At 36.0% G+C, this 14,084-nt stretch overlaps 2 protein-coding genes across 5 annotated transcripts; one reads left to right on the forward strand and one right to left on the reverse strand.

The window, feature by feature from the left end:
• Positions 1–491: 491 nt before the first annotated feature.
• On the reverse strand, positions 492–5,151 carry nudt1 (nudix (nucleoside diphosphate linked moiety X)-type motif 1). 4 transcript variants are annotated; one of them, XM_048192779.1, is made up of 4 exons: positions 5,020–5,151; positions 3,474–3,629; positions 1,316–1,461; positions 492–1,218 (listed from the first exon to the last, which is right to left on the reverse strand). In XM_048192779.1, the coding sequence occupies exons 2-4, from the start codon at positions 3,623–3,625 to the stop codon at positions 1,046–1,048; spliced, it is 471 nt and encodes a 156-aa protein (XP_048048736.1). In that variant the 5' UTR covers positions 3,626–3,629; positions 5,020–5,151; the 3' UTR covers positions 492–1,045. The 4 variants fall into 4 exon arrangements, with proteins under 4 accessions (XP_048048736.1, XP_048048745.1, XP_048048752.1 ...); XM_048192788.1 differs by lacking the exon at positions 5,020–5,151 and adding an exon at positions 4,822–4,955; XM_048192795.1 differs by lacking the exon at positions 5,020–5,151 and adding an exon at positions 3,979–4,204 and having other exon boundaries at positions 3,474–3,646.
• Positions 4,440–7,411, forward strand: mrm2 (mitochondrial rRNA methyltransferase 2). Its single transcript, XM_048192757.1, has 2 exons — positions 4,440–5,103; positions 6,923–7,411. The coding sequence occupies exons 1-2, from the start codon at positions 4,806–4,808 to the stop codon at positions 7,345–7,347; spliced, it is 723 nt and encodes a 240-aa protein (XP_048048714.1). The 5' UTR covers positions 4,440–4,805; the 3' UTR covers positions 7,348–7,411.
• The last annotated feature ends 6,673 nt before the right edge of the window (positions 7,412–14,084 follow it).

Raw genomic sequence — 14,084 nt, forward strand, 5'->3', positions numbered from 1 at the left:
GTTCACCCAAAAATTAAAATTCTGTCATCATTTACTCACCCTCAGGTTGTTCCATCCAAACCTGTATAATTTTCTTTGTTCTGTTGAACACAAAGGAAGATATTTTGAAGAATGTGTTAAACTGAACAGTTTTGAGGCACCACTGATTTCGATAGTATTTTTTTTCCTACTATGGAAGTCAATGGTGCCCCAAAGTGGCCTGGTTACAAACTTCCTTCAAAATATCTTCCTTTTTTGTTCAGCAGAACAAAGAAATGTATACAGGTTTGGAACAACTTGAGGGCGAGTGAATGCTAATTTTCATTTTTGGATGAACTAACCCTTTAATGTTTGATTCTTCAGTTAAAGAAGGCAGAAAAAGAAAAATGGAAACTGTTTTTGTACTCGAATGCATATTCAATTCTGCCATCTGCTGGAACAGAGGATAAATGCAAGTTTGAAAAGTTTGATCAAAAGTTGCAGTAACAACATTTGTAATGTATAAAAAGATCTCTATTTCAAATAAAATTTTTATTAATCAAAGAGCACTGAAAGAAGTACTGTTTCCACAAAAAAAAACATTAAGCAACAAAAATGTTTTTAACATATATGTTTCTTGGGCATGGTAAACTGGTTCATATTATGCATCCAATTTTGAAATTATGCCCAAAAATATATTTACTAATAGGACATACTGTATCTATCATACATCATTTGAAATCATTGAAGCATGCTCAGATAAGTTAAACTTCTGTTTTTTCCCTGGGTTATTTAGATGACAGGCATTTGAAGATGAAAGAACTTTATTAAGAAAGTTTTTACACTGCTGATGAAAAATCGGGTTGTAGGAATGAGGAACAAAGAAACAAAACAAACCAAAATACAGATCATGATGCATCTGAAGATTCAACCAAAATATAAATGGAACATCAAACTAATGGATAACGCTATTTTCTTATGCATGTCGTGCTCCATGAAGATGTATTCGGTAGTGTGAACATCAGATTTTGCTGGATAATTTCCACTGATACAGTGACAATGTCCATCGATGGTATTAAAACCCCAATCAAACATATTCTACTTCGTCCAGTTTATGCTCCACTATCACATCATGACCGTGGAATTTAAAATATCCCAAAAACTTCTTTTTCTGAAGCATCAGCGGGAACCACAGGACGTCATCTGCCCACATCTGGCTGAAAGGTATTTTATCTATGTCAAACCACTGTGGCCTCATCTCTGAAAGACAAAACAAACCGCTTCAGTGGCACGTTATTAGACCTTCTGTCTCAGTGTCTCGCAAACTGGATCATAAAGTGATGTGGAGCTGTATTACCGTCTGATTCGGTTGGCTCTCCTTTATAGGTGTCAGCTCTGAAAATGTGGACATCCAGCAGTTCTGTTTCCCCAATAAACTCAAATTTGATATTTCCAATCTTGTGGAGGCTGTCAACAGTGAGGCCACTTTCCTCTAGCAGCTCCCTGTCAAATTAAATGGCATTTTGTTTCAGCTGGAAACCAATAAAAGCAGGGAAGATTGAACATGACCAATTGCTGACACCACTGTTAAGTTCTACAGAGAAGTAAATAATATCAAACATTCACAGCGTTACAAGGTTCAAACTGTTTAACTTTGATCCGTAGCTTCAAGGAAGTGAAATCAGACACTGAAAATAATGGCTTTCCTAAAGTGAAACATGGTACACCTACAGACTTTTGTCAACAGAAAGAAGACTTCTTAATGCTTTTACACCTAAAAAAACGGCTATGGCTCAGGGTTGGAACTGTAACGCAACTATATTAATGGGCAACCATTTTCCAGGGATGTTTTTTTCGGATGCAGAGGCGTTGTGTGTGAACATGATGGTTATTGTAGTTCTAGATTAAATGTGAACATGCATTTACTCATCTTACTTACACAAAAACTGATTCAGTATTCCTCAAAATGAAAAAAAATGAAAAAATGAAAAAACAGTAAAATGCAAACTCAGAATATTACGGAAACCTGCATTAAATAAATGTTAAATAACACAACTATACTTTGTGTTTACGCTCACTTTATTAACCAATCTCTTTGCCAAAAAAAGAACTTATTTGTCATTAAAAAGCAAGCCCAACCCAGATGAGAAAAAGCAATTACTTTCCATAAAAAGTAACTAATGCAAATAGTTACCTTTTAGGGAGTAATGCAATATTGTAACACATTACTTTTAAAAGTAACTTTTGTGCAAATATATAGAACCCACTACAATTAAATACATATACATATACATATATATATATATATATATATATATATATATATAGACCTTAATATTTTAACCACTGAACTAGGAAATGTCCATGGGTCCCATTTTAGAAATCAGGCCATGTTATAGTAACCAGTATTCTTATCATTAACTAAACTAAAATCATAAAAAAAATAATTCATTACTTTAAAAAAAAAAAAAAAAAAAGCAAGTTACCAAAGCAACATTTCTAATTTTTGTTTAAACTGAAGTACTAAAATTATTAAAGGGGACCTATAATACTCCTTTCACAAGATGTAATATAAGTCTCTGGTGTCCCCAGAATGTGATGTTTCAGCTCTAATTATCCCACAGATCATTTATTATAGCTTGTCAAATTTGCCCCTATTTGGGTGTGAGCAAAAACACAACATTTTTGTGTGTGTCCCTTTAAATGCAAATGAGCTGCTGCTCTGCTTTCCAGAAGAGGGCGGAGCTTTAACAGCTCATGCTTCGGTTGCTCATCAACAACAAAGCTGTGGAATCTCACGCAGACAAATTGAGGATTGTCTGTAATGTTGTTCAGCCTTACATTGTTCAAACCGGAGTCGGACACTGATGGAGAGACTCAGGAAGAAGTTACAAGAAAGCATCTGGACATTTCTGAAGGTTTAGTGGATAAATTTATGTAGTTGTTGTGGAGTCGATTCAACTCATCGACTAGCGTGTGCCGTCATGTTAATCTTCTGTGCAAATACAGTGTTGAATTGACTCTCGCCCCTTTGTTGCGTGTTCTCGGGGGTGGGGTTAATGTAAATTTTAGGGTTAGTGATGTCACTAACCCGTGAAGAAGCTTGTTGTAGTCCCTACCAGCCATTTGTTGTAGTCCTTAAACAGAGAATTAATTTTGCATTGAACTTTTAGCGTCATAACTTTGCAGATGTTGTTTATGCTCAAACAGCAACATTACACACTAACTAAAGTTTAAAAAGTTAAATCATAATAAACCACCCCTTTAACAAAAACTATATAGACACATATTTAAAAAAAGATCAGGAAAACAACTAATAAAAATGACGCAAACGCAACAAAATTACAAAACTTTAATATAAAAAAATATATAAACTTTAAAAATCTTATTCAAAATATGAACAAAATCTATAATAGCATATCAATGATACTGAAATAACACTGAAATTAACATCTTTTCTCCCCCTTTCTGAACTTTTGTGCTGCAAAATAACACATCAGTGGATGGGCGCTCACCGTCTGGCAGCCTGCTCTATGGTCTCTCCTGTCTGGACTTTCCCTCCAAACCCATTCCATTTGCCCGCTCCAAAGCCTCTTTTCTTCATGCCCAGTAACACCCGGCCGGGCTGCACCACCAGCACCAGGGTCAGCAGTTTAGAGGTCAGCATCACCCTGTAATACAATACATGCTGCAATATAATATGTCTTTATATGTATATTATAATGCAATATAATTTGACAATGTTGTAATACTTATTTCCTGTAATAAAGAGGATTTGTATTTTGAACAATATATTCCATAATACAGATCAAGTTCTTACTTTTATTTACACTAACACTGCGGCATTCAAAAGATGATTCGCTTTTCTTAAGAGTTTATAAACGACATGATGCGACAAATTATAATATATAGAGTAATCAATATAAATCAGTACTGTGTAGTAGTTTCTTAAGTTTAATGCATTTACATAAAACTGTTCACATCACCCTTACTTGTATGCAAAAAAAATTATTTGCTTACTTTGTTCAAAGAGACCAGTGGAGAAATGTAATAACATATAAAGACAGATGCGTGAATACGGATATATATCTGAGGCTCAGTAATGAATCGAGATTGTTTCCCGCGTGCTGCTCGCGATCACATGGAGGATTCAGATTGACAACAGTGAATTTAGTCATAATAGCGATTGACGTCCACATTCATACTGTTATTGCTTCAAATCCAACATATGATTTGTAGATCTGCGAAACATTTTAACTCCACCTACCTACGGTTTGTTATCGAGTGTGCAACAGTGAAATATTCTCGATCGGAAATCCGACTCGTTTCTGTGAATCGGTTCTTTCGAACAGAACTAAATGAACTAAAAACCATTTAAACCATGTAAAATTCATTTACCATTTTCTGTATGTTTTTGCTAAAACGTTAAAACATTTCAAGTACGTTTTATTTGTAACATTTCTTGCTATGCGATTATTAAAGTCTATTATTTGCATGCCGTTCACTGAAAAGATCCGACTCAAAAGAACGACTCCTTCACGAATCGGACATCGCAGTGTGCAACACTCAAATATTCTCGACTGAAAAAAAATTATTAGACAAATTCAAGGATGGCCATCTACATAAAATGATCACAATAACTGATTTAAACATTAATGCACTGTATCTAAATGATTAATAAGTTATCATCAACACAAATAAAGCACAATAATGTATAACTCAATGATTTGAAAGCTTCTGCGCAAAAAGTTCGGGCATCTTTGGCATCACACGGACACCTTGACGCACGTGCCTCCTTGTTTTCGTGTACTTCATGAATCTCTTCTACAGAATACTTCTTTTAAATTATGTGGAAATGTATACAAAGGTCGTGCATCCACGTGTCAGCGGTCTCTCTGAAGAAGACGCCTCTGCATATGAAGGGGAAAAGTGCTGCTGATCAGAGATGGCTGGTGCGGCAGCTCAATGACCCTTTCGTTAAAGCTGCTCACTCGCAGAATTACCGCTGCAGAAGCGCCTTTAAACTGATCGAGATAGATGATAAATACAGCCTTCTGAAACCTGGTTTAAGTGTCATAGATTGCGGTGCGGCGCCTGGTGCATGGAGTCAAGTTGCCGTCCAGAGAGTCAATTCAACAGCAGAAAGTAAGTGTGAGCTCAGCTGATGAAATGAATTGAGGTGAATCACTATCATATCACTTAATATAACATCTATGCATGCCATCTTGTGGGGCAATCACTTCAGTTAGTTAAGGGACAGTAAGATGTTTTTAAAAACGAAATCAATAGGCTTCTTTTATTTAGAAAGGACTGTAAAGTCTTTTACATGTTTACAAAACACGCCTTTTTTTTTCTTTTTTTTTTTTTTTTTCTAATGCTCTTCTTTTGAGCTTTCTAATAAAAAATCCTGAACGGTTTCCACACAAATATTAAGAAGCACAACTATTTTCAAAATTGATAATAACAAGATGCTTCTTGAGCGTCAAATCATCATATTAGAATGATTTCTGAAGGATCACGTGACTCTGAAGACTGGAGTAATGATGATGAAAATTCAACTTTGCATCACAGGAATAAATTACATTTTAAAATATAAGTAGAAAACAGTTATTGTAAGATGTAATAATATTTCCCAATATTACTGTTTTCACTGTATTCTGATCAAATAAACACAGCCTTGGTGAGCAGAAGAGAGAGAAAAAAATATTACCACCCAAAACTTTTACACGGGTAAAAATATAGAGTAGAGTACCACACCACGACTATAACGATAAGCGTGCTTAGAATAAACTGAATAATACCGCCCTCAGGGTGAACGGGCCTTCAGACTATTAAAGGTGCAATATGTAAGATTTCTGTGCACTAGAGGTCGCTAGAGGCCTATTAAAAACAAAGGCGTAGCTTGATGACGCCAAGTTTGAGCGCAGAATCTTGGGACATGTGGTCTTCACCTCACAGCCGGTGCAAAAGAATAGGGATTGGAGTCAGGAAGAAATCACGGTCATGGATGCGATTATTAACGTTACTGTAGTATGAAGCAGAGCAGGTCCGAGTGTTGTGGAGCTGAATGAGGCCGCTGGATTGCACAACACACGCCTCACGAGCGACTTTTATTATGACACAGTCGCCAGCGCCACTTCCGCGTTTCCGGTCATGAGTATGAGGTAACGCAGCTCTGTTTATCATATTAGATACATTTGAGTGTGTCGAAAATGATGTTATAACGTTACTCTGTGCGTTCGCCCGGCGGCTGCTGTGAGACACTTGTTTGAGACACACTGCAGTAAGATAGATCGATTTTACTATATCATTATTAATAAATGCTGGATGGCTTGTGTTGATAGATGACATGTAATTAATTTTAAAATGTATTGTATGATGGAGAAAATTCTGTATTACTGTTACTAAAAAATAACGCTGCATGCTATGTTAGCTACTTCACAAAATAGTGTTTTTCTCTGAGGCATAGTAAAGCATGGTACTCGCAAAAAATCAAGAAAATTAGATTTAAACAATAGGAATAAATGTTTTGAGCTATATAACAATAATTCGTTTTCTGTCTATAAACTTAACCAAACAGTTGTTCCCTTGTCTATTAAAACATGTAATATTAAAGCGTCTTTGGTGTTTCCATGGTTTCTACAAAATAAAACTGGAAACCGAGGGTAACGTGGGTATGACGCAATTGACAGGCGACTCCTCACACGTCCCGGAGCCTTGGATAAAATTGCAATTTTCTCACAATTTACAAATAGTTGGAAACATTTGGAATATTGTAAGTACTCAAGTGAACAAAATATATAACACTGGCCTAGTGGTTTTTGGATATTTTACTGCAAAAATCTTACATATCGCACCTTTAATGTTTATAGAATATAGAATAGTTCTATAGTTAAACTATAGAATAGTTTATAGAATGTTTTCCTTATAGCTGATATAAACACCATACTTTTGCTTATTCCAGGTGCAGATCTTCCAAAAGGAAGTGTAATAGGAATAGACATATTACGCATCGCCCCTTTGGATGGAGCTCAGTTTCTGTCCAATCACGACATCACTGCTCCTTCGACTCACGTGGCGCTGGAGAGGCTCCTCCCTGAAGCTCGAGCAGATGTCATCCTCAGTGACATGGCCCCCAATGCCAGTGGGCTCAGGGAACTGGATCATGAAAGACTGGTCACCATGTGTCTATCAGTGCTGGACTTAGCTGACAAGGTTTTGCGCCCCGGAGGCTCTTTGATTTGTAAATACTGGGATGGAGCTCTGGCCCATAAGCTCCAGCAGAGACTTTCCTCTGTGTTTCAAGATGTAAGAACTGTAAAACCAAGAGCAAGCAGGAAGGAGTCGGCAGAGCTTTTCTTTCTGGCGAGGATGTTTAAAATGAGATAGGATGAAGTCTTTTTTCATGCAAATGCAATTTTAATATATGAAATATAAATAAATATATATTTAATAAAAGAAAATAGTTTGGTTTGTTTTGCCTGCCTGCAACCAGATCAGTGCATTAGAAACTAGAAACCTAATACATATCCTGATTATAAAGGCTATGGCAGAATAAGTAGATCCAGAATAAACATAACCCTATATATTAAGTCAGATTTGCATATGATTTTCAGTTTATCCGTGTCATTCTTTCAAATAATTTTATAAAGGCATGATTGGCATGCATCTAAATTGCTTTTTACTGAGTAACTTCATATTTATAGTGTATTTTTGGTTCCTCCTAATAACAATTTTATCCTTACAGAAGCACATATATATTACAACACACAGTCAAACCAAAATTTATTCAGACACCTTGAACATTTCATTCATTAATACAGAATATTCACTATAGTTTAAAAATGGTAATAAAATATGACAAGATCTCAGAGTTAAACTGTCAGAAAAAAATTAATCGTCAGATAACAATTAAGCAAAACACGGTCTGGTCAAAGTGTCAATAATTTTTGGTTCCAAATTTTTATCAATTTTACTGGTAGTCCACTGTATGAAGAATATTAATATGTAACATTTTACTTTATTTTGCTATCCTCACTGACATAAATTAATTACTGTGTCCTGCACCCACTAGTAAAAATATATCAAAAATGTCTGAATAACTTTTGACTGTATAATATTTGATGGATCAAATCAGTGGTTCTCAAATGGCGGTCCGTAAAGTATTTGCATAAAGTTGCATAACGAAACTAAATAAATAAAATAATTATAATTGACTAAAGGTGAAAAACTGATTAAACTCAGCACATTTAAGTTTTACTAGCTGACCTTTATTAGCAAAAAAAGTAAATGTATTTAACAAAACAGCAGACTGGCACAATGGATTTACAAAAGGTTATTTCATGATTCATATTTAGGATATGAATTTTGTACACATGTAGCCTAAACCCTTGTTTTGAGGAAGTTGGTTCTTCCCTGGACATGTCGAAGTGTTTCTGTTGTTAAATAATGTCCCTCACATTTATGTGTCAGTGTATGCAAGTGTTCGGCCTGACTTCTTAGCCAAATTATTTAGGTTCATTAGTAACAGTCTAGTTAAATTAGTTGATAATAAGATCAAAATGGCAGTCTGGTAAAATTATGGACTGCTGTGCATAATTTAATTTACATAAATGAGAAGTGTCCATAATTTAAATGAAAATAATTAAATTGTAGAATTCTGGAAGTTTGAGGGTGAATTAAATGTCAAGAATATTTTAGTTGTTTGAACTTATTTTAAAGCTTGATTTGTCTTATTTTAAAAGGTTTTCAATCATTTTGAGGCCCCCTAATGAGCCCTGGCCCCCCTGGTTGAGAACCACCACAAGTGCTTGTCTTGCACTTGCTAATCACATTGGGAAGGTCACGCATGGCGTAGGCAAAAGTATCGAGCAAGTGTTTACAAAGCAAACGTACGAAGACTAAATCAAACATCCTTTAAAAAAAGGTAAAACAAAGATGTTGGACGATTTTGAAGTTGGAGGAGAAAATGATACGTAGTTTTTCACCCTACCGCGATACTTCTGCCTACATCACGCGTGACCTTTCCAATGTGATTATGTAATGCGTAGTGCATCGCAGAGGTAGTGCAAGATGAAAATGACCAATCGTTTCGCTAGATAAGACCCTTATTCCTCATCTGGGATCATGGGAAGCTGCATTGAAACTGCAATTTTGACCTTGAACCAGTTGAAACCTGTTGAAGTCCACTATATGGAAGAAAAATCCTGGAATGTTTTCCTTAAAAAACCTTAATTTCTTTTCGACTGAAGAAAGAAAGACATAAACATCTTGGATGACATGGAGGTGAGTAAATTATCAGGAAATTTTGATTCTGAAGTGAACTAATCCTTTAAAATCAGATATTCTAAGACTTTTACTCAAGTTGTATTGGATTTAGTGACTTTTAACTTGGTGTCATTTTTGCTGCAGGTATCTCAAGTATGGTTTACAGGTACTCTTTACACCTGGATACTCCAAAAAAATTTTTATTTACTCTTGAATCAGTTCACTGGATTGAATGATATTCAGTTTGCCAGAAGATGGTGCTCTTGAGTTGCCAGCATGAAAGCAGCAGAATAATAAGAGCCTCACAACACCCCTGCAGTGTGAAGAAGAGGCGGCGTGGACCGGCTGTTATTGGGAACCCTGTTTTTCCTAGCCGTTTGAGAGTGGAGTGCTCAGGAGTTAAAAATCCTGCATTGTCATTTGCATCTTCGCAAACTAATAAAGTGTGGCTTATTTGACAACACTTAGATTTTGTGTTTCCCTAACAGGAAAGCTAAATTGTGTGCTCAATATCGAAAAAACAGTTTTTGCACTCGCATAGAAAGATGCAATCACTCGCTCATTATAAGTCGGGGAGCTGTAGAGAGGATGGATAAGTGTCTTATAGACAGTATGACTAATGAGAATCCTTTGTCCCTGTAGCTGTGCAGTCTCACAGATATTAGCCTGACACTATATTATCTCAGACACTCGCTTTCTACAGTCCAGCTGTGAATGACTTCCAGCTTGTGCTACTTACATGAGAGTTTAGACCTAACATTTGTTATATGCGAAGTAGAAATGTTAATACAAGGGATTTTAATGATTCATAGAGGTTAGATCTGAGTATATTCATCACTAAAACCTCACAGAGTTTTATGGTTATTCATTCCTTGCCGATAATGCTCAGCTCCTCAAACTTTAAGTAGCTCAAACTGAACGCTGCAGGCTTGATTTGAAAGCACTAGAAAAAGAATGTCAGGTCCAACTCTGGATTACTCTAATCTCAAGCTTCGGGAATCTTCAGCTGAGAGACTCAAACATACCTATAATGAATTCTGCCGGCAGCTCTGGCACTTTCATATTCGACTGAGCTGCAGCGTGTGCCATACAGTATGGAAATTCTTGCAACCTCACTCTTTAATCTGAGCGTCTGTGTCAGCAATATGTTTAATGTGTGCCGCTTTGGTCAATTTCAATGCTGTGGTTTTTGATCATCGCTCTGACGTATCAAAAACGTACGTTCGGGGGACAATCCACTCCTGCGTCAGTGACATGTCTAAAGAGCCTGGAGAATTCATTATAGAAGATTAAGGAATTTATATGAGAGCTTAGTTTTATACGCCTGTTAACGGTTGTAAAAGTGGAAACTAGTGTCTGTAGGGGTTCAGCCACACTGACTGATATGGAAATACAAGTACTCGTGCTAAATTTGTAATAGCTTTTTTTGGGCCCCAAAGTTATCGTCTTGATTTTTAAAAGTTTTTTTCTCTTTCTTTTTATTTCTTTATGGTTCATTGCTGTTAACTCACGCCCTTCAGGTTTCTTGGAGCATCTCAAATTCTCTTGGAGGTCAAAGTTCAGGAACCCGAGTTGACTGTAATATGTGCTGTCTGTTATTGTGATAGACTTGAATCTAGAGTTTAATACTGGATAGCAAAACTTTTGGCTAAAACTTTTTGCTAGGGTTTTTTGCACTATTCAGAATTATGTGAAATCATTCTACATTCATGAATTTGAATTTTATTTGTATTTAGGTAGTAGAATTAAAGTTCTAAATAAATAAAATACAAAGGAATTCACATCATTTTTAAGTATGTTATAAAACGCACAGCATATGTGGAACATTAATTTCCATTTATATTTCATTATGCTTAATCAAGGATTTTCATTTTGTGGAGCATGGTAGAAGAACACTTCATTTCCTAGAATGAATCATAATGCTCATTTAAGCCTCAGGACTTTGCTCTGCCTTGACAAGCGCATATGTGTTGACAATTTAGCATATTTATCGTATTTACTTTTTTGCTATATTCTTATATACGTTCCAGAGCTGATATTATATCTAGGATTCCTTACAAGTGCATAAAAAACTAAAAACATTAAAGGTGTCATGGCTTGTTGAAGTGTAGACAAAAAATAAAGACTGGATCTATTCGCATGTAGTATTTTATTAAAAAAAAAAAAAAAAAAAAAAGCTCAGAAAACTCTCAAAATTGGCATCACGAGATATTGTTGAAAAGTTGTTATTTTGGCACACAAAAGTATTCTCGTCACTTTGTAATATTAAGAACTAAGAACTATCAAATATGTTTTAGTTTTTAGTACCTTTCTTGATCTTGAGATTTTCAGTGGCTTTGCTGTCTATGGAGGCCTCACTGAGCCATCGGATTTAATCAAAAGTACCTTAATTTGTGTTCTGAAGATGAACGAAGGTCTTACAGGCGTGGAACGACGTGAGGGTGAGTAATAAATGACAGAATTTTCATTTTTGGGTGAACTAACCCTTTAAAGAATAAGTTAATTATTCAGTGACAGAGCTCGTAATAAAACAAGAATCACATTGGCTTGGTTGTTCAGAGATTTTGAGAACTGAGGGATTTGAAATGTTGTAAAAGCGATGCGGAGAGATGGCATTTGTTATTACTCAACAGGTGAGTAAGGAAGTTTATTGAACATATAAATTGCCATATGTAGCTCTCTAACAGAGTTCATTGTAAAGCATTAACTATTGTGAAGAGTCATTTCATTATGGTTGTTGTAGTACTGTGCTTGAATTTATTTTCAACAAGGAAGTACCTACAGTTATGTCTTCAGCTAGTCAGCTTGAGATCCTTTCCATCTAAACTGGTTATATCTCTCAAGCCTATGAGTGAATGTTTAATGAGCAGTAGAATAATCTTTCACCCCTTTTTTTTAGTGATGAGAAAGAAACCATATTCATTCGCACAGTCACGCAGAGCCGAGGCACAAACAAAATAATGTTCTTCCTCAAAATGCATGCAGTTTTGTTTTTTAGAGGAACACTCCACTTTTTTTGAAAATAGGCTAATTTTCCAACTACCCTAGAGTTAAACAGTTGAGTTTTACCGTTTTCGGCCAATCTACGGGTCTGGCGGTACCATTTTTAGCATAGCTTAGCATAGTTCATTGAATCTGATGAGACCAATAGCATCTAACTCAAAAATGACCAAAGAGTTTCGATATTTTTCCTATTAAAAACTTGACTCTTCTGTAGTTACATCGTGTACTAAGACCGACGGAAAATGAAAAGTTGCGATTTTCTAGGCTGATATGGCTAGGAACTGTGCTCTCATTCCGGCGTAATAATCGAGGAACTTTGTTGCCGTATCATGGGTGCAGCCGGCGCAATGATATTACGCAGCGTCTCTCACAAACTTCTCCATGGTTGCAAGGCACGCTCCAGCAAGCAGGGGGTCACAGCCGCTGCATAATATCATTGCACCCATGGTACAGCAGCAAAGTTCCTTGATTATTACGCCGGAATGAGAATATAGTTCCTAGCCATATCGGCCTAGAAAATCGCAACTTTTCATTTTCCGTCGGTCTTAGTACACGATGTAACTACAGAAGAGTCAAGTTTTTAATAGGAAAAATATCGCAACTCTTTGGTCATTTTTGAGTGAGATGCTAATGGTCTAATCAGATTCAATGAACTATGCTAAGCTATGCTAAAAGTGCTACCGCCAAACCCGGAGATCGTCTGAATGGATTAGAAAACGGTAAAACTCAACTGTTTAACTCTAGGGGAGTTGGAAAATGAGCCTATTTTCAAAAAAAGTGGAGTGTTCCTTTAACCGCTAGAGGGCCAAAAGTTACATAGTGTACCTTTAATTACAGAATTAATGGAGTATTGATTTTTGATAGACATTTTTATTATAACAGTATTTCTCAACCGATTTTATACATTTCTCCAAACTAAGATAAATTCCCAACACTCTCAAATAATTAACACAGACATCTAACCTGTTCATAAGTTTCTTAAACAGTTTGTTCGTTTTCATTTATGTCATACAAATTACAATGTTTTCTTGACATACTACACATCAATTTCCAATTTAAGGCTAACGCCGTCCAAAAGGGAACACAGAAAAACTAAAGCAAAGCTATATTCCTGAATCCACGTCATGTTGGCAAATGCCGTCATATCGATTTTTGCTGTAATACAGCACAAGTGCAATTTACTAAGTTGTTCAATCACACATTTTCTCTCCATAAAAAGTGTAAACCCAGAGTAAAGAAACAATGGAGGACCCTGGAGAAAGAAAAAGAAGGTTGTGTGGCACTGAGAATAGATCAAGTAGGGAGAAATACAGTGGGGGAAAGAGCAAGAGGAGATGGCAAGAGAAGAGTCTTAAAATGAGATGAGAGTCACTCTAAGTGACCATTTTATGAATCATGGTTGGACAGAAGGTTCAGCTCAATGTCAACAGATACTGTGACTTCAGCATCAACAAGAAGAGAGGGCAATGTCAGAGATCAGTCGATGCAGAGGCCTGCAAAGATACTGTATATGCGTGTCAGGATTCAACATCCATGCAGTTCTTTGCTTAGATCCACCTGAAAAACATATGTGTGATGTAGAGGCTTCATGAATATGTACAAACCCGATTCCAAGAAAGTTGGGACACTGTACAAATTGTAAATAAAAAAGAATGCAATAGTTTACAAACCTCATAAAATTATATTTTATTCACAATAGAATATAGATAACATATCAAATGTTGAAAGTGAGACATTTTGAAATGTCATGCCAAATATTGGCTCATTTTGGATTTCATGAGAGCTACGCATTCCAAAAAAGTTGGGACAGGTAGCAAAAAGAGGCCGGAAAAGTTAAATGTACATATAAGGAACAG

This window comes from Megalobrama amblycephala, linkage group LG1 (assembly GCF_018812025.1).
Source record: "Megalobrama amblycephala isolate DHTTF-2021 linkage group LG1, ASM1881202v1, whole genome shotgun sequence".
NCBI classification, from domain to species: Eukaryota; Metazoa; Chordata; class Actinopteri; order Cypriniformes; family Xenocyprididae; genus Megalobrama; species Megalobrama amblycephala.

Excerpts from the sequence above, each read along its gene's own strand:
- mrm2 (XM_048192757.1), top strand. The coding sequence starts at position 4,806 with ATGTGGAAATGTATACAAAGGTCGTGCATCCACGTGTCAGCGGTCTCT. Across the intron at positions 5,104-6,922 it reads AGTCAATTCAACAGCAGAAA|GTGCAGATCTTCCAAAAGGA; the intron begins GTAAGTGTGAGC and ends TGCTTATTCCAG.
- nudt1 (XM_048192779.1), bottom strand. The coding sequence starts at position 3,625 with ATGCTGACCTCTAAACTGCTGACCCTGGTGCTGGTGGTGCAGCCCGGC. Across the intron at positions 1,462-3,473 it reads ATAGAGCAGGCTGCCAGACG|GGAGCTGCTAGAGGAAAGTG; the intron begins GTGAGCGCCCAT and ends TTAATTTGACAG. Across the intron at positions 1,219-1,315 it reads AGAGCCAACCGAATCAGACG|AGATGAGGCCACAGTGGTTT; the intron begins GTAATACAGCTC and ends TTTGTCTTTCAG.